The sequence below is a fragment of the Primulina huaijiensis genome, chromosome 16 (genome assembly GCF_012295235.1).
Source record: "Primulina huaijiensis isolate GDHJ02 chromosome 16, ASM1229523v2, whole genome shotgun sequence".
Taxonomy (NCBI): domain Eukaryota; kingdom Viridiplantae; phylum Streptophyta; class Magnoliopsida; order Lamiales; family Gesneriaceae; genus Primulina; species Primulina huaijiensis.
In genome coordinates, this window is record NC_133321.1 from 4,768,814 (window position 1) to 4,790,095 (window position 21,282).

General features: G+C 34.2%; 1 protein-coding gene across 5 annotated transcripts; it reads right to left on the reverse strand.

The window, feature by feature from the left end:
• Positions 1-5,797: 5,797 nt before the first annotated feature.
• Positions 5,798-9,274, reverse strand: LOC140960898 (dual specificity protein phosphatase 1). Of its 5 annotated transcripts, XM_073419216.1 has the most exons (7): positions 9,151-9,274; positions 8,921-9,055; positions 7,446-7,599; positions 7,238-7,373; positions 6,891-7,011; positions 6,278-6,423; positions 5,798-6,082 (listed from the first exon to the last, which is right to left on the reverse strand). In XM_073419216.1, exons 3-7 carry the CDS (start codon positions 7,545-7,547, stop codon positions 6,066-6,068), a joined length of 522 nt encoding a protein of 173 aa, XP_073275317.1. In that variant the 5' UTR covers positions 7,548-7,599; positions 8,921-9,055; positions 9,151-9,274; the 3' UTR covers positions 5,798-6,065. The 5 variants fall into 5 exon arrangements, with proteins under 5 accessions (XP_073275317.1, XP_073275321.1, XP_073275316.1 ...); XM_073419220.1 differs by lacking the exon at positions 8,921-9,055 and having other exon boundaries at positions 6,891-6,951; XM_073419215.1 differs by lacking the exon at positions 8,921-9,055.
• Positions 9,275-21,282: the final 12,008 nt, after the last annotated feature.

Consider the following 21,282-nt stretch of genomic DNA (forward strand, 5'->3'; position numbering starts at 1 on the left):
GCACCACCACCATATGTTACACACCCACTTTTCACTTCAACAAAATCCGTGAGGTGATTTTTGGATCCGGTCATGTCGAGTGAGCACCCACTATCAAAGTGTCATGCACCTGCAATGTTAGCTTTTAAGGAGATATAAATAACATTACATCGAATTACAGATTTGGGTACCCAAATTTTATTTGCAGGAGATTTCTTGGCTGAAATGTTGTGCTTGATGTTGTGCAACACCCGATTTGATCGCCAATTCAGGTATTCAACTCTTAGTTTGTAGCAGAAGGGTTTGATGTGCCCAGACTTATGGCAGTAGTGGCAGATAAACTGTCATTTTCTTCGCTTTGGTTTAGAAGTTGACACTGTCTTCTTGGATTGTGACATCTTCACCGGAGGATCAACTTTAAAATGAGACGAGGAAACTCTGATTTGTTTCGGCCTTTGTTCTGATACTAGCTTTGAGATTGGCAGAGTCTTCACATGAGGGTTAACCATTAAAGGGACCAAATTGTCTTCACTTCCCTTTACAAACACAGTTGATTTTGATCCGGAGTTGGAAGATTCACCATGTTCATATACGCTTTCAACATATCCAAGACAAGTTCTACTATCATTTCCCATTGTCAACATTGAGTCAAGTTTTGATGAACTTGAGTTGACTTTTGGAAGTTTTTTTTAGAACTTCTCAAGATCATCCTTGACTTTACACAGTTCAAGATCTTTTCTACTCAATAAGATTTCGAGTCGAAACAAACTGCTTTTTAACTCAATATTTTCTTTTGAAAGAGTCGAATTTGTCTAATTTCTTTTAAGCCAATCATCATATAGCTCTTCATACATCATCTGGACAGTCTCAACAGTAAGCTTTTCTTGGTCATATTCCTGAATTTCTTCATAGTCCAAATTCCCAAGAATTTTGTATTAAGGCATAATGACTTTGAGATGGTGTTGCGGCCCGGTGTTGCAACACCAGTGGAAACACCAAGTGGATTGACCTGCAGTTTGCATGTAATCTTCAAAATGGCAGACAGTGATGTAAAAGCATCTCCTTTACTGGATTTAAGTTCTTCATCAGAATCTTCATCAGTCAATGGAAATGCGATGTTTTTATTTATGCGGAGTCGATTGACGCACTCATTAGCATAATGAACATATCCAGAACACTCTCTACACTGTACGGAATCCAATATTTTAGTTTCTGGCTGAGTCACCACTTCATTTCTCGGTTTAAAATACCCTTGAGCAGGTGTGTACAATTTATTTCTGTCAGAATGGCCAAAAAAGGTTTCGGTGGTTTCATAATTTTCTTCTTGTCTCTCATTCTCTTCAAGTAATCACCGAACTTCTTATTAATCAAAGAGATTGACTCCTCACCGAGATCAAATTCATTTGCTTCCTGGAACAAATTTTTGAAGGAGTCATCAGAAGCTTACAATGCAATGGCCTTTCCCTTATCTCTTCTTTGTAGATCCAAATTCATCTCAAATGTCCTGGGCGAGCTTATCAATATTCCAGATTCAATGTAAATGTGTCCTTCAACTCATCTATGGCACGGATCTTGACGTTAAACCATCTGGAAGGGATCTCAGTACCTTGCTGACAAGTTTTTCATTAGACAAAAGATCTCTGAGACTAAAAGCTTTATTAGCTATGTCCCGAAGTCTTCAATCATATTCAACAATGGTCTCATTTTCTTTCATACTAAGGCTTTCAAATTTGGAGGTCAGCATCCTCAGTTTAGTTCTACGAACACTTTCTGATCCTTCACAGTGTCTTTGGAGAATGTCTCAAGCATCTTTAGCAGATGTGCAATTTGTGATAAAGTTGAACATGTTGACATCAACAGAGGTAAAGATGACATTAAGTGCCTTTGAGTTGAAATTTGATGTTTGAACCTCATCATGAGACCATGCACTCTCAAGTTTAATTCGGCTGTTACCATCCACATCAACATTTCTAAGTGGTGACGAACCGTCTAGAACCTGTTGCCAAGCTCTTTCCTCGATAGATTTTATGTACATCCTCATCTTGACTTTCCAAAATACATAATTTGATCCATCCAAGATCGGTGGTCTAAAGGCAACACTTGAAGCCAATGCTTTCATTTAGCTATCGTTATATTTCCTGAAAAAACAACAGTAAACCAGAATCAATCACTTAGTATATCAAGCGTAGGCTCTGAAACCACTTGAAAAGGGGTTGTTGATCATAAAAGTACAGGAATCAAATATATTGTGTGTATCAGATTTTTTGTGTTGTGGCACAGTGTTGTCAACACGAGCGCACAACATGCAGCGGACGTTAATTAAAAACACACAAATATAATTTTAATAAATAAAGGACATGTTTAAATTATGTACAAGTATAAATACTTGTACAATACCTCATGGAAAAAAATTCACTAGAAAAATATGTAAATCGTTTACACAAAACAATGCTAGTGGGAATAACAAAACCAAATTTCTTAACACTAAAAGTAATTAAAATGCATCAAAATAAACCAAACTAAAAACTAGATGCATAAACTGAAGTTGCTTAAACAAATAAAAGAACACTCTTCGATCAACACTCTGCGTCAGTTTTGTTCTCCAGGTGTCTTCAACACCAATAAGCAACACGGCATAAATGTGAATCAATCACTCAAATTCTTCAACATGAAAATTATCTTCTATGCATTCTCTGCAAAAGTCTACTGTCCAAACCCCACGAAAAAGCCACAAAAAGCACTGTCCACGGCTGTAAAGCACTCCATATTTATATCCAATATTTGACCTAAAAGCAATTCCATAAAAGAATCCTACAAAATATGGAAACAATATTTTTATTAGAGATAAATACCATATTAAAAAAATCCTCTAATATCTAGAAATAAATCAAGCAAGATTTTATAATCTAGAAAAGCAAAATCTCAAATTGATAATATCAATTTAGCAAAAAATCGATTAAACGAATTAATCGACCAAACCAAATTATTTTGAATATCCGGTTCGATTAATTTGGAAATTCAGTTTAATTTGAAAAAATGTCGATTTCTATATAGAGAACTCCAACTCTCATTCTTGAATTTTGCCCCAAAATCTTGGCCTAAAAAATCCAGATTTCAGCTAAGAATGTAAGGTTCATTGTAAATAAAAATTTTGTACTTGTTTGCTGTAAATGGTGGCAATACGGGGTTGTTTTGTTTTGTAATCCTGGTCAACAATTTTTTAAAAAAAATAGCCTCATATAGTGTATTTGTTCACTACATGAGGAGGTTATTTTCTTTAAAAAAAAATGTTGACCAGGTCTATTTCCCCAAATATCCCGGCAATACGACTGATTTGGATGAAGTGCTGCCGCGTGGAGATGAATCATGTGCGAACCCGTCGGCAAAGTTTTAATGGATTTTTAATATTTTATAAAAAAAATCGGTTAATTCAGTTTCCGACAAAACTACTCGATTTTAAATTTGTTCGATTTTAATAAGTTATGTATACATTCAGTTTGCTTTCGGTTTTTAAAAAAAAATTCATACGGTTCAGTTATTGAAAATTCAATAAAAATAAAAATATAACACAAATATAAGAATATAACAAGCTCACTTGAGCATAAAATGTTGGATCTAGGTTTTCTCGTGCTCAAACGTAGCGGAAGTTTTAAAATTTTTATTTTATTTTAACAATCAAAATATATTTGGACACTCGTATGGTTTTTAATTAAACATACATAGGATGTTTAAAAGTTATACCTTTGGTAATTAAATCACTTGACTCCAACTAATCCAGTATTGACGGATCTAGCTCTTGATGAATCACTACGAACTTTCTTCAAGGACTCCTTTCTTCTAATCAGGTCCACGACTAGATGATTTGTTCCTCTTCTAATTCGCACTAGAAAAATTAGAAGAAGTTTTTACGTTGGAGATTGAAAACGAGAGACGACTCAAAGTTTTCCTTCAAAAGGAAGTGGCCGAATTTTCATGCTTTGGGAGAGAGATTTTTCGAAATTTGTGAAGGTGGTGGCGAAGGTTATGGCTTGATTACACCTATTTATAATTAAGTCATAACCCAATATATTAACATTAATGGTCCTGATTAATTATTTGGGCTAGTCCAACTAGTTTAATTAATTAATCAAGGTCCATTAAGAACTTTAATTATTTAGTATGTTGGACTTGTACTCCTACAAGCCCATTAAACATACTTTCTACTATATTTAATTTAATATTTAATAAACTCAACTATTAAGCAAAATAAAGTAAATACATTATAAATTCAACATTTGAATTTAATAGTATAAATTCAACTCCTTGAATTTATTCTCTCAACGGGAACAAACGATCCAGTGCTTGTGTGAACCTCAATGGTTCAGGGATACAGCTAGCTGTGGATTCACAACTCCTTGTGATTCAGAATAACATTTATTCTTATTCGGGCTTACCCTAGTTAGCCTCATTCTTTTCATCAACACTTTGATCAAAAATGTCAGAACTCATTTCTTATTGCACCCATCGGTCATGGTAAGAGCGTCTATTAGCATCGCCCCATGATCCCCTAGGTATCACAGATAGTGCCTACAAAAACCAGTCGATTATGATTAACGTACAGTACGGTCCCTTCATCTCATATATCCCGATCGAATCTGCAACTATTGGTTCATCGAGGGTTGCATATTAATTCGATAACTATGTGATACATATAATAGTGGCATCGCGTGTACCATTTGGAAAACTCCTTCTTCAACGTACATCTCATACTCTGGCTAGAGATTTCATGCACTATTATTACTTCAGATCACATAGGATATACACACTCATAGGTAAGCGGCGAATCCCCGACTACAATGCACTGACTCCTATATGTGTCGCAACTGTACCCAACCTCGTCACCTGATGACTCTCCTGGAGCCGGTAAACGAGTCAAAGCACAGCTCTAGCATATAGAGTCTCAGTGTTGTCCCGAGTCGTAAGGACTAATGGTGTACAATCATAACCAGGGACTTATCTTCTCGATGAATGATAACCACTTGGAAAGTTCTAGGGAGGGTTGTTCGGTATAATCATCATATGACTACCCATCTGCCTGTTTGGACATCTCTATGCCCTTACCAAGAAACGCAGTACACAACATCACAGATGCTAGTCTCAAGCTCAAGCGACCTTTATCCATGTTTTAGGCGGCTGAATCGACTAAGAACGAATTTAGAATATGCAGTGTTTACTAATGAGTTTCAACATCGAATTACGATTCATTTGTATTAAAACATAATCAAGGACTTTATCTATGCAGCTTTCATGGGTATACAGATAAAGTAAAACGAAACCATTAAAAGATAAATTATATTAAAATAAAGATTGTTTATTACACTTGAGTCAATAAATTCTCCAACCAACAGTTGGCTTACAGGATATCTACTCTCTAACATAAAAGAGGTTCCATTTCACCACCCCACTACTTGTTGTAGTGACATAAACCTCTCTCAATTAGATAAAGACAGTGACTTTGATCTCAATTGACAGCGATAAACCTCACCCCTATATCAACTAGGTCCATAACATAGTAAAAAATAATGTTTTTAGTATAAAAAATAATGCTTTCATGGGTCGAGTCTAGTAAGATATTCGTCCCACAAAATTGACTTGTGAGACGTTCTCATAGGAGTTTTGTGTAATAATATTTCCCAACTTCGAACCTAGCTCCGACATAAAAATACCAGCAATATATATCTCAAGCAATTTGAACATGCTATAGTTGTATGCATACTGTTAAATTTCCAGCTAGACATACACAAATACAAAATGCTGTAAGCACATCACTCCATCTTGATCACGGTGAGAAATTGAGCATTCAACCAATTAGAAAAGTTCCCTTGAATTTGAATTGATTGGATGTATGTATGAATGCCACAAGCATGTCACGAAGGACCCGTATATGTTTTGACGTATCTAATGATATGTGTTACACGTGAAATATTTCTCACAAACTAAATCAATATAAAGAGTCAAATCAAGAAGAAACTATAACAAGTATCTTCGTGCCTAATAAAGTCGAAACCAGAGGTAGCGTATAAGCGTCTAAACTTGAAGCGCCCCTATCAGTCAGTGTTGGCTCCTGCATTTCAAGAATTTATTTGAAGCAAAACCGGAATTGTGATCATCATACATGCCTTAACGTAAAACTAGCTGGTATCGACTAATGAAACTTTAACACTGTCACATGTTACAAGTTTAAACTAGTTACTGTTCGTCCATGCATACACTGTCGTTTTCTTTTGCATTTTTTGAAAAAAATACGAGGTTAAATTACCTTGAAGAGATCGCTCAAACCCATGGAGCTGTGACATGAAGCCTAAATTAGGCGATGCCACTGGTCTTAATATCTTCACATGCTCAAGTGCTTCCAATAAAGGCATGCCATTTTTAAACATCAGATAAGCTACAACAATCGTCACGCTGCAAAGAAGCCAAAAAAATTATAAAAAAGAAATGGAATGGATGACAAATGAATATGGGATGACCCCAAGAATTTTGGACGGAGGGCTAGACAGGGAAAGATGGGATTAAATCCATCTTAGATCAAGCACTGACCCTGAGAATTTTGGACGAAGGGCTAGACAGGAAACGATGAGATTAAATCCATCTTAAATCTTTGCTGGATCCTATACCACTTCAAATATGTTTTCATGACCATAACGTTTCCAAGTGGGAAGCAAAGTATGAAAGGCTTGGGTATTTGTGAGTGTGGGCGAATCAAATTTACAAAAGAACACTCAAAAAATTCTTAAAATATAAGTCAGGTGTATTTAAGCAAAAAATAGACTAATTTATCATCTTGCATCATCCCTAACAACATACCAATTCAAATATTAACAAAATTATCATTTGTGGAAAAGAAAAAATGTAAAACAAAAAAAAAACACCTTCGTGATCTTCCAGCAAAGCAGTGAACCAAGACCCCACCACCAGTGATTCTTGCTTCTTCTATAAATGCGAAACACTCATCAAAGTACTGTGATATAAGTACATCTTCTTTATCAAGTACTGTTACATTGCACAGAAAAATATCAAAAGAATTAAGAATCTCTTTTAGCCAAATCATTTTTATATTATCAAACAAATAAAAAAAGACCGGCAATGTCCCATTATTCCATCAAAGAGCCTACCGTAGGATATTCAATTGCATAAATATACAGATTCATTAAAAAAATGTAAAGTGCAAAACCAAGGATATGAAATGTAAGTGGAAAATATTGTCAGAATTCCAAACCTGGAATAGTTTTGTATATAAAATCGTTAGGATGAGCCGGGGATAAAGAGCTAGCAACTGTCAATACATGCGTGATGTTCAACCTTTTCAAAGTGATCTTATCATTGGCAGCTCCAAGCGAGCCTAAGTAAAGACCCTGAGACATTATGATAAAAAAATATTTAAATGGTTATAAAAGGAAAAATTGTACAACTTTAGCCTCGATTACCTCTTCAATTTCACTAGGAACATTGTCTTCTTTAACAACTTTAAGTGCTTGCATGATTTGTGCTAAAGCTTTTAATCGTTCCCTAAAAATGCCACCTTCCATTGCTATCAAGGACTTGTATGATTAGCGAAGCTAACCAGAATTCACCAAATGTCTGCCACAAAATTAAGATGTAAGCCTCTAAAGAAGTCAATCTTGAGCCAACCTTCGAAACATTTTCAAGCTCAAGCTCGCATGAATATTAATATTATCGACATATCAGGAACGACATCAGATAAATTTCATTAACCATAATGCAAAAATGCATTTGGATGAAACCTGATATCTTTGCAATATATCAGGAAAGATTTCCTGTGTAACCTCATCTCAATACTGCCCGCGTTTTGTTTTGGAGGAAATGGCACTGCTGGCATTTCTAAAAGAAAATTATCGACTATAGACTTAACATATAATAATAATAATAATAATAATAATAATAACAATAATAATAATNTACTTAACATATAATAATAATAATAATAATAATAATAATAAAAACAATAATAATAATAATAATAATAATAAAAACCTTGCTACTCAGATAACAGATTTTTAAACAAGCTTTACAAATTTTGGCTCGAATCAAGCTTTAGTTAAACATGCTCATAAAGCACATGATAGGCTCAATTCATCTTGCAAGTAAAAAAGTCACACAAATCACTTCAAATCACATTTGGCATAAGCTATTATATGAAAGATGTCATACTACTAAGCAATGCAAATTAATAACAAAAGAATAAAACAAGAAATAAACGCATAAAACAGAGAAATTCGAACTAGAACTCTGTTTGGATTGTTCCTAGGTACATTCGCATGAATTTGTGATTACAAAAATTGATACTTAGATTTTGTATTGAGGGTCGTGTCAGATCAAGTAGTATGTCTCGTAATCAGTCAAGAAAATGTTTCAAATATACATAGATCAAACATTTCTAAAATACCCACCAATACTTTCCAGCCAAAAAGAGAAACCCTTTAAATTATCAGCATCAAATCAACAACATAGTCAACTGATGGTCTTAAGAAAACATGTACAAATATTCAATAAAAACTCATAAACCATACGGCTAAGTTTCACCTATTTAAAATGCCAAGATGCAATCATAAAAAGAACATTCATGCGGCTAAAACTGAAAAAAAATAACAAAATATTCAATCTGGGTTGGGCATAACAACAATCAACTACTACACTTACTAATAAAACGAAGAAGTTTTGAAGATATTGAACAATACAAATCGGTGCATAAATTTAAAATCGAAACCACCCATCAAATTCTATAACCAGAACTACAAAATCAACAATTCCACTAGGGTGAAAGCATCGAAATAATCTACTATCAAGCAAACTATTTCATTTTTTAAGTTGACGATCATAAAAATTTTAAAATATACTAATTTTCAAACAGAAGCACAAACATCGAACAATTTTTACGTACTTGATAATCCAAAAGAAACCCTGAAATTCGAAGAACACGCCAAATTTACATTCAAGATTGTCATTAAAACAACAAAAAGACCGAAATATTCCGTCAATTTTTTGACAGGTAAAACAATCAGGATTTCCACTAAACCTGCAAGAATATCGAAACATTCCAAAGGGATCTTTCTTCAGCGTTTTAGATAGTGAATAAATAGCAAAGGAAAAAATCAATAATAGGAAAAATACCTGAAAGTATCAATTGGAACTGGGATTTCTGAGTAAGAAATGATTTTCCCACTTGTTAACATTAATTGATTGGGAGATCAAATTTCGCGTTAAATATTCTCTCCAAATAAAATTTTCCCTTCTTTCTTTTTCTTGAAGTTATAACTAATTATAATTATATTATAATTATAATTATATATATATTTATTCATTAAATCAAACCAATCATTAGTTATTTATAACTATTAAAAAAATGGCAAAAACTTGTGTGAGACGGTCTCACGGGTCGTATTTGTGAGACGGATCTCTTGTTTGGGTCATCCATAAAAAAGTATTACTTTTTATGCTAAGAGTATTACTTTTTATTGTGAATATGGGTAGGGTTGACCCGTCTCACAGATTAAGATCCGTGAGACGGTCTCACATGAGACCCACTCTAAATAAATAATATGACTAAATTAGATTATATACAAATTATCTATACTATTCTATTAAGTTTGAGACACTTAGAAAAACTAACTTGGTGTCATGGTCTGTTTTAATAATTATATATATTAATAAAATGTTAAAAATTTAATGCAAATTGTATGTAGTTCAGCGGATAGAGTCATAGTTTCTTGGGCTTGAATTTATTTTTTTATTCTTTTATTTTTCAATTTAATTTTTAATTTATATATCAAAATTACATTATAGTGTCTCATTATTTCTTATAATTATATTTTGATCTTCATTTAAATATAAATCAAATGAATTATAAAATAAATATCATACAAGTACGCAACGCGTGCGTCGATATACTAGTTTGAATTATTGTAGAGGGTGATGCGACGAATTTGAATTAAATGATCTTATCACTCACGTACACGCCAAAGGTATGTCGGCTATCAAATACATATATATTATTGATGATATATTTATATTTTTTAACTATTTATACTATATTATTAAGTTTGAGACACATAAAATAAATAACTTGATGCCATCGTTTGGTTTTTTTATAAACCAAAAATATCATTTTTTTTTTAAATTACAAAACATTTTATTTTTTGTTTAACAAAAATTTCATTAAACTCATTTTAATAAATTTTGTATCTTATATATCTTAATGAAATACTTCTAATCTTTACCTATATTTTAACTTTTAAATTAAATAATCATATCACTTATAACATAAAAAATTATTATATAAACGTTTTTAAAACTTCAAATCTTATCATAATCTCTCGAGTTAACAAAAAATTATTATTATGGATTACGATATTCATTATTCAATACTGGTGTTCTTTCACAAGTGATGCATGCATAACTTGCGAAAGAACACCAGTATTGAAAATAATTTTTTAATATGTATGTATGCATCACTTGCGAAAGAACACCAGTATTGAATAATGAATATCGTAATCCATAATCTTAATTCATATTATTTTAGGATCGAAATAATTTTATTCAATTACATATAAAAATATATAATAATAATTTTTTATGAGTTAGACATAAATTATTAGATTTTATTTTGTGGTTTTCTAATTATTATATAAAGTTGAAAAGTGACTTTGATGATTTATTATTTTTTAAAATAATTTTTATCGTGTACTGAATAAAATTTAAGATAATAATAATAATCTTAGCGGGTTCAACCTGGATTGCACCATCCGGGTTTGAGCGAATATTATGTTTGGCCAAACTCGCCTCAAACCCAACTCGTTGCCTGAATAATTGAGGATAAAATACAATATTGTCCATCACTTATAATATTATGTTGGATATTTATAAGTTTTGAACCTTTGGTGATATGTATTAAGTCAACTAAATTTCAGAAGTACTTCAGAAGTACTAAAATTCAGCAAACACATTATTTCAGTAAATTGTGTTCAGCAGACCTCTCGCGCATTTTTAGAAGAACTGATTTACGTCTATAGAACTGAGAAAGACAGTCTGTCTACTAAATTTTATAATCGACCAACAAACAATATTGTATTTGTTTCCTTATCTGTGAAAACATTTTATCATAAAATATATTTATTCAGAAAATGTTCAGGTTCTGCAAACAAAAACATTATGGCCATTGAATGTCAATATCACATACATTTATTGATGCATACTATTCTTGGAATGCGATGAATGACACGTAATATTCAGTACCATTTCTACAATAGCTTTGGTAAAACTGAATTATATCTGTTCAAATCTGAACGTTAGAAATCATCTATAAAAAGTAATTTCAAGATTTAACCATTACTCTATACTCTTGATCATTTTGCAATCTATTATTCTTTTAGAGATCCAAAGCTTCGCTGAAAATATTCAAGCACGTGCATAAAGATATATCAAATATTTTCAGAAATCATTTGTGCTGAAATAAGACTCAAAATTTTTCAAGTTTACATCTTATATCGGTGTGAGTTTTGTAACTGACAGAAAGAGTCTTTCTGCTCAGAAATATTGTAAAGTTCATGTAGAAGTTATTGCTAAGAGTTTCAGTAGGAAGTATATAAGTACTATGGGTGTTTACAAAAGTTGTAAAATCAAAATCTTTTAATGGAAATCTTCTGGATACGGAAGAAGGAGAGTCGTAGAAGGATTCAGTCCTCAAACTTCCTTCAAAAAATCTTGTGTGATTTACTTTTTGTTACACTTTACTTTTTCGCTCTACTGATATAAGTATAATGATTGTCACTTTGTTTCACGAAATTCTACTAGAATCATTCAACTCTATTATTTAAGTTTTCTACTTAAACTTTGAAGTTCGAGATATGATTTCAACTGTTAACATCAGTTGAGATTACAACTATTAAGATTTAAATAGAAAATTTTGTTAGTTTTTTACTCAATTCCCCTCTAAACACCTTCAACAATCCAAAAAAAGATATCAAAGAGGGTTTTCTCAACCTATGAACCTATCTATATCAATGAAATCATTCAACAAGATTACTATGTTCTCCGAAGAGGAATTCAATGATTGAAAGATCAGGATGCAAAATCATTTAGCAACACAAGACGACGATATGTGGTATGTCATTACTGAAAAACCTATCAAGATTATGAAAGCCAAAATAATAATAATAAAACAATAGTAATATAATTTTAATATATTTGTAATTTCCTGATCTTCTTTGTGGATACAATAATCAAACTTACGAAGTTATACTACTTACGGATAACTTGTTCTTGGGTGTGCAACAATCAAAGTTGTAGCAAACAACTTTCACAAGGTATGCCCGATTACCAAGGAAATCCATTTTCACATGGCAGGAAATGGAGAGGCAATTCTGTTAGAAATTTTTATCAAAATCATGTTTTTACGTATACATGAACATGATAAAACTATATGCGGAAATAGATCGAGTATTACCTCCGGCCATTGAAAATTTTGATTTCTCTGCTTTTCTTTCCGGTTGAAATCTTCTAAGCACTCCACGTTCTCCGTAGATGGTGTATATTTTTTCTGAGATGTGTGATGGTATGAAAAAACGCCTATAAATAGAGACGATTGAGGTCCCTAAGCACACACATCTCAGAAAAAATATACACCATCTACGGAGAACGTGAAGTGCTTAGAAGATTTCAACCGGAAAGAAAAGCAGAGAAATCAAAATTTTCAATGGCCGGAGGTAATACTCGATCTATTTCCGCATATAGTTTTATCATGTTCATGTATACGTAAAAACATGATTTTGATAAAAATTTCTAACAGAATTGCCTCTCCATTTCCTGCCATGTGAAAATNAAAGTGATAGAGGTGGAGAATATTACGGTAGATACACTGAGAATGGACAAGCACCTGGTCCGTTTGCGAAGTTTCTTCAAGAACATGGGATTGTTGCCCAATATACTATGCCTGGTTCTCCGGACCAAAATGGCGTAGCTGAGAGGAGAAACCGAATATTATTGGACATGGTGAGGAGCATGTTTCTTAGCTCTAAACTTCATAAATCTTTGTGGACTGAAGCTCTTAAGACAGCTGTGTATATATTAAACCGAGTTCCAACCAAGGATGTCCCAAAGACGCCATTTGAGTTATTTAAAGGTTGGAAACCGAGTTTACAACATATACGCGTTTGGGGTTGTCCTTCTGAAATAAGAGTTTACAACCCACATGAAAAGAAACTGGACCCAAGAACTATAAGTGGATATTTCATTGGGTATGCCGAAAAATCCAAAGGGTACAGATTCTATTGTCCATCTCACAACACTAGAATTGTGGAATCAAGAAATGCAAAATTTCTTGAAAATGACTTGATTAGTGGGAGTGATCATGACATAGTTTTTGAGAATGATCACATTAATGCACAACCCTCTTATTCAATGGACAGATTGGTCGTTATTCACACCCCTCAAGACCAAATAGGTGTTAGACAACCAGTTAATGAAGTTCCACAAATTGCTGATGAAAATACAGTAGATCAAGTTGTTAATGAAGAACAACAAGAAATTGTTGATCAACCAAACAACCTTAGGAGATCTACTAGAATAAGAAGATCAGCAATATCTAGTGATTATGTTGTGTATTTACAAGAATCGGATTTTAACATCGGAGCCGAAAATGATCCTGAAACGTTTTCACAAGCCATGAATTGTAATGAGTCAAAACTATGGTTTAATGCTATGAAAGAAGAGATGAATTCTATGGCAGTTAATAGAGTCTGGGATCTTGTTCAGTTGCCTGATGGTGTAAAAGCCATTGGATGTAAATGGGTCTTCAAAACAAAGAAAGACTCATTAGGCAACATTGAAAGGTATAAAGCAAGACTCGTTGCTAAAGGATTCACTCAGCAAGAAGGAATCGATTATAAGGAGACTTTTTCTCATGTATCTAAAAAAGATTCTCTTCGTATCATTCTAGCATTAGTTGCACATTTTGACTTAGATTTGCAACAAATGGATGTGAAAACAGCTTTTCTCAATGGAGATCTAGAGAAAGAGGTTTATATGAAACAACCTGAAGGATTCTTCTCTAGTAATGGTGAGCAATTGGTTTGTAAGCTTAAGAAATCTATATATGGATTGAAACAAGCTTCCCGTCAATGGTATTTAAAATTTCATGATGTTATCTCTTCATTCGGATTCGTTGAGAGCCTCATGGATCAATGTATATACCAGAAGGTCAGTGGGAGCAAGATTTGTTTCTTTATTCTATATGTAGATGATATATTACTTACAACCAATGATAAGGGTTTGTTATATGAGGTGAAACAATTTCTCTCTAAAAACTTTGATATGAAGGATATGAGCGAAGCATCTTATGTCATTGGCATTAAGATACATAGAGACAGAATTCGAGGTATTATAGGTCTGTCTCAAGAAACTTATGTCAACAAAGTTTTAGAGAGATATCGGATGAAAGATTGTTCACCAAGTATAGCTCCTGCTGTGAAAGACGATAAATTCAATTTGAGCCAATGCCCAAAGAATGATCTAGAGCGGGAACAAATGAAAAACATTCCTTATGCTTCTGCTGTCGGAAGCTTGATGTATGCTCAGGTTTGCACTAGACCTGACATTGCATTTGTTGTTGGGATGTTGGGAAGATATTAGAGTAATCCAAGTTTAGACCATTGGAAAGCTGTAAAGAAAGTAATGAGGTACCTTCAAGGGACCAAAGATTATTTGCTTATGTTCAGACGAACCGAGAATTTGGAAGTAATTGGCTACTCTGATTCAGACTACGCTGGCTGCATTGATTCAAGAAAATCCACTTTAGGATATATTTTTATGCTAGCTGGTGGAGCTATATCTTGGAGAAGTGCAAAGCAGACATTAACTGCTATTTCCACTATGGAAGCTGAGTTCGTATCTTGTTTTGGGGCAACCTCACATGGTGTATGGTTGAAGAGTTTCATTTCAGGGCTTAGAATTATGGATTCAATATCTAGGCCATTAAGAATATATTGTGACAATTCAGCTGCTGTTTTTATGGCTAAAAATAACAAAAGTGGTAGTCGAAGCAAGCAAATCGACATTAAGTATTTAGCCATACGAGAACGTGTTAAAAATAAGAAATTACTTATCGAGCACATTAGCACTGAATTGATGATTGCGGATCCTTTGACTAAGGGCATGCCACCATTGAAATTTAAGGATCATACAGAAAGAATGAGACTTGGTTCCTTTATGTAATTTTGTTGTAAGAACAAATTTAATGAAACTATGATGTGATATTTTCTCATATTTGTTGTGTACACATTCATTGATTTGAGAAATATCAATAAAGTTGGACCTCGAATAAACATTAGGTTTATTCATTAAGTTATACAGTTTGAGATACATAATGCATTGTGATACATGGAAGATAATACTCGTTTGTAGAGGAACTATTGCCATGATTCATGTATTTTGTTTTCTCCTATGGTAAAAGAGATATATGTGTCAAGTGGGAGAATGTAAGAAAAACGTGACACATGTTAAAGAAGAATCGTGTACAAATTGATATTGGCGACGGCCAAGAAAATTTAGATGCGTACACGATTCTCCTTCTGAATCTCGGCTCCCGATACATTCATCGATGGAATGAAAAAACGCCTATAAATAGAGACGATTGAGGGCCCTAAGCACACACATCTCAGAAAAAATATACACCATCTACGGAGAACGTGGAGTGCTTAGAAGATTTCAACCGGAAAGAAAAGCAGAGAAATCAAAATTTTCAATGGCCGGAGGTAATACTCGATCTATTTCCGCATATAGTTTTATCATGTTCATGTATACGTAAAAACATGATTTTGATAAAAATTTCTAACAAATTCCACACCCAGTTCTTCGGGACTGAACCCAAGGTATGCATTATTGAATTGTCCAGGTTGACACAAAAATATGGGAAACTGCTGGCTTGTTCAATGAGAGGTTCAAAAGGATTAAAAGTATATGAATAGTGTTCCTCCCAGAATCCTAGTTTGCAAAGATGGTCCAAAGGGGATTGGAATTTGAGTCAAGGAATAAATTCAAAGGAACCGAGTTCCGTTACTACTATGAAATGGCAACAAAGTACGAGGAACTGTTGAAAGAAAAATCATGCATGAGGAACTGAAAGGGACAAAATATAATAAATTATAAGATATGAATACTCAAGATTTAATGTAATATTCACGTCTCCAACACTCTTCTCAAGTCAGTGAATGAATATTTATCATTCTTAGCTAGCTCATCAATTGTTCAAATATTGTTTTCGACATGCACTTTGCAAGATGTTTGTCACTTGCTGTCGTGAAGGAATATAAGTTATGCACACACTCTTATCTTCTACGTACGTTTTCTTTCATGCAATGTCTATCGACCTCAACATCACTGGCGGAGCCAGCATAGCCCACATTGGGCTAAAAAAAATATTTATATAATATATATATATATATATAGAGTTTTGATATGCTGCACACCTACCGTGCACACTTATGTGAGCACCGATGAGGTGTCACTCACCTATTGGATATATATATATATTATGTCTAATTTTTTTAATTTTTGTATGCTATTATTATATACTTAGCTGTCTATTCTGATTCAAAAAAATAACAAATTTTTTCTTTTTATAATTTGTAGATACAAATTTTAGGCTCAATTTTTTTACATGTTATTAGTATCCAAGTATATACTCGATAGCCTTCTGTATGTGTTTTCTCTTCACGAGTCACGAACGTCATATACTTTGATTAACAATAAATCCAATTCATTTTAATTATTGCTTCATCTTTCATAATCTCTAAAAATCCAAAATGTCACCAAATTTTAGGTTCGTTTTTTCGTTCAATGTTTGTCGATCATTCAATTATTTTATAATTATATGCTTTTTTCAATCGATGATGAATTCATGCTTATTTTTCGAATGTATATTTTACATTTTATATCATATTTTGTTTTAATTTGTATACGCTGTTGTTCGTCATTTTTCTGACGTTTTCCCATCAATTATCAATGCTACTGGCTGTGCGTAACTCGTGTTCAAACTTTATGATACACCATTATTTTTAGCTTTCGATTAATCAGTGCTCTTTTTTTTTTTTGCTTTATTAATTATAATATATTGATGCCTACACTAAACCAAGATCCTGGCTCTGCCCCTACTCGACATGATTTGTTCTATCATGGTGAAACGGATTGCGGGCGATATTTGCATCTACTTTGTTGTCACAATAAAACCTCATATGTTCCTTGTTGAGTATTCCCAATTCTTCAAATACCCTTTTAATCGTATGCCTTCACATGGTCATTGAGCAACAACCCTTACTTCAACCCTTGTACCACTCCGAGCCACTTCTGATAGTTTCTTATTTTTCCACGTCAGAAGATTACCCCACACATATGTACAATAACCGGTAGTGGATCTTCGATATATCCATCCACTGACCCTACCAAATCAACGTCTGTGTAAACTTCTATTCATTTGGGTTCATTTTTTTCCAAAGAAGAGACCTTTTCCAGGTGTGTCTTTGAGATACCTTAGAACTTTTCGTATTGCCTCCAAGTGTTTGCTGCATGGAGAGTGCATGAATTGGTTAACCACACTCACAAGTCACAACAACGGTAATGTCACACCTAGTGTTAGATAAATAAATTAGTTTTCCAACCAGCCATTGACATCCTTCTCGATCAAATTTACTCTTATCATCTCCTGGTCCAAGTTTCAAATTCTGCACCATACGTATCTCAGGTTGGCTTGCAACCCAACATGCCTATTTCTTTTATCAGATCTAGAGTGTATTTCCTTTGGGATATGGTGATTCCCATTTTTTCGCGCTACTTCCATCCTAAGAAATATCTAAGTTTCCCAAGGTCTTTGATTTCAAACTCAGTGGCCAAAAATTTCTTAAATTCATTTGCCTCTTCAAGATAATCTCCAGTAACAATGATGTCATCTGCATAGACTATAAAAAACAATGATTCTTTCATCATTGGTATATCTTTAAAATAGAGTATGATCAGTTTTTGCTTAAATATATGCACTAACTTTTTATGGATCTAGTAAACCTCTCAAAACCACACCCAATGAGATTGTTCGAGTCCATATAGAGTTTTTTTCGTCGATATGCACACTTGGTTAATTCCCTATTTTCTTCAAATCCAAGAAGAAAATCCATATACACCTCTTCATTGAGATCCCCATTCAAGAACACATTCTTCACATGCAATGGCCAATCAAGATTAATAGCTAATGATAATAAAACTCTTACATTGTTTGATTTGGCTACAAAAGCAAAAGTTTCTCGATAGACTGTCAAAGGTTTGAATAAATCTTTTAGCCATCAATCTTGCCTTGTATCTCTCAATGCTCCCATCTACTTTATACTTAATGGTGAAGATCCATTTTGCATCAATCATGCCTTGTATCTCTCAATCTACTTGATACTCAATGTTGAAGAGATATTTGCATCCCAAAGTATTCTTAGTCAATGCTGTAATCTCCCATGTGCCATTTTTTTCAGAGCATTTATTTCTTCGAACACAACATTTCTCCAATCTGCAATTGCTAAAGCATCATGAATAGTTCTGGGAATTTCATTACTTGAAAGGTTACAAGAAAAGGCTCGAAAATCGGGAGAAAGATTATTGTAAGAAATAAAATGTGAGATACGATGTACAATACATTTTCTTAGTCCTTTGCAAAGTGCAATGGGTGTATCAAGTTTGGAAGAGGTTGCCTTTGGTTGTGGAGGTGGATCCGATTCAGCCTCTTGATTATGCGGAGCTTTAGTTGGCTCTATTCCTTCAGCTCGCTTCCTCCTAGAATAAACAAAGAATTCTGGGTCTGTTTCATCTTCACCTATTTCCAAATTTTCAGTTTCTGTTATGGGCATTGCAGGCTTAGAATCTTTAGGTGTGAGACTATCATTTGAATTGGTAGGCACAAGAACAAGTGAGCTGGAAGACGAATAAGTTTGTTGAAGGGGTGTAGGTGATGGTGGCACAAGAACAAGTGGGCTCGAAGACGCATAAGTTTTCTGGACAGGTGTAGGTGAAGGTGGTAAGAAGTTTCCCATGACTGATCTTCAACCATATTCTCCCTCTGAAGAGAAGTTTTGGGAAATAAGTGTTGAGACCCAAAGAACGTGACATCCATGGACACACATGTTTTTTCAGTTCTGAAGTATAGCCTTTATAACCTTTTTGGGCTGGTGAATAACCTATGAATAAACAATTTATGACACTGCGGGTCAAGGTTGATTTGTTTGGGTTGTGATTGTGCACGGAAACGTTTCACCCAAATGTTTTAGGAGGTAATGATGATATGGCACGAAAGTGGGGATAGAGGTGTATGAAAATTGAAGACTCAGGTAAGAATTCTATTGGTTAGATAAACACCTGTAAGTACCGCTTCTCCCCAGAGACACTTTTGAATATGCTAGTGAACATCAAAGCTCTGGCCACCTCTAAGAGATGACAGTTCCTTCTCTTGGCATGTTTCGGCAAGAACTATGGTAGATAACACCCTTACTTTAAAGATAATTCCCAAGAATGGATTGAAATATTCACGACCATTATCAGTGGAAAGGATTGAATGGTGGTTTGAAATTGTGTTTTGATCATAGAATTGATTTTTTAAAAAATTAGGCTAGTTTCGGATTTTTCTTTCAACAGGTAGACCCAATATAGCCTAGTATGATCTTCAATAGATGTGAGAAACCATTGAGTCCCAGAATAATTCTTTACACGTGATGACTCTCAAATGTCACTATGAACTAATGCAAATGGTAGACTTGATTTACAGGGTGTGGCAGGAAACACAGAGCGTGTGTGCTTGGCCTGAAACGTTAATTTTTTTTTATATACATAAATCACAAACTCGAAAGTTACTAATTAAAATAACTTAACATTTCCATAAATCATAATAATTTAACAATTCGAATATCAAGTGCACAAAAATCCTTAAATCGTCAACTAACCAAAAATCATACGTGAACCTTTAAAAAGATAAACTAACATCAAAATAAAGCATAAAATTCTCTAATAAATTCATTAACATAAATCTTTCAAATCATTTATCTATCAAGCTAGTGCGGAAAATAAATGTCCCTCAAGAGTGTACTGTCGCACTCGACCCACTCAATCGTCAACGCCTCCCTCAAATCATCAAATCCTGCAGCATTCAAACCTAGTGAGTCTAATGACTCAGCACGTCCTAAACATGAGTAGCAAATAATACATATACAATCACAAGCATTAAAAATTATACTTTTATTTAAATAACTTTTAAGCATAAACAAATCGTAAAGCTTTCAATCCTTTATTATTTTGGGTGAAGTTTGATCCTTGAAAGTGACTAACATTTTATCCTCTGGTCGACTGATCAGTCTTCAGCTCCACATGGCCCATGGGGACGGGCACTAGGTACCGCCATGGAAATACGATCGTCGGGCTCCCTCTGAGGTCTTTTCCCGTAAACGGACTCCCTCAGGGCCTTCTCCCTCACGACATTCTCATAAAATTGTAAGTTCAATGTTCCTTCTTAAAACGGATCTCCCACATATCCTCAATCCTTTGTCACAGTCAATTCACATCCCTCAAAATATTTTTCCTTTTAAAGCATAAAATATCATGACTTTCAAAAATAGCATTTTAACAGTAAAAATTGCACATTTTTGCCATAAACCATAAAATATCATATTTTCATCAAAATCATCATTTTATATCATTTAACATGCGTTATGATCCTTCGGGACAATGCCAACGCTTTTTTATATTACCCAAGTGTAAAACGACCATTTTTCTCCTAGACGTAATATTTCTCGATTTTGACTTTTACCCTACTGAACCTCGTTGGACAAGCACCGAGCCCCCCAGCCCGCGCCAAAGTCCCCTGCACCAGCCATACACCCGCGGCCCCTCTTCCTATCCTTGCTAGAATTCTAGTCCTACTAGGACTCTCCTAGCTCATCAACCACCGACCACACCTGACCCTCACTAACCCTGGACCATGCTCAGACCCAACCGAACCCATCCCAAGCCCCTGAACCATGCTGCGAGCCGCTGCATCACAACAAGAACAGTCGCGCGAGTTCTCTACTGATGCGGTCAAGCCACCAGCGAGCCACCCTGCACCAGCCCCTATCCTGACCCCTGACCATCCTCCCTAGACCCTACTGGACCAACCCTGAGTCGTCCTGCCCTAGCCGCGAACCACCCTAGCCACAGCCACCCTTGTGCGTGCATGGGGGAGTCCTATTT

Excerpts from the sequence above, each read along its gene's own strand:
- LOC140960898 (XM_073419215.1), bottom strand. The coding sequence starts at position 7,547 with ATGGAAGGTGGCATTTTTAGGGAACGATTAAAAGCTTTAGCACAAATC. Across the intron at positions 7,374-7,445 it reads TTCCTAGTGAAATTGAAGAG|GGTCTTTACTTAGGCTCGCT; the intron begins GTAATCGAGGCT and ends ATAATGTCTCAG. Across the intron at positions 7,012-7,237 it reads TATATACAAAACTATTCCAG|TACTTGATAAAGAAGATGTA; the intron begins GTTTGGAATTCT and ends GCAATGTAACAG.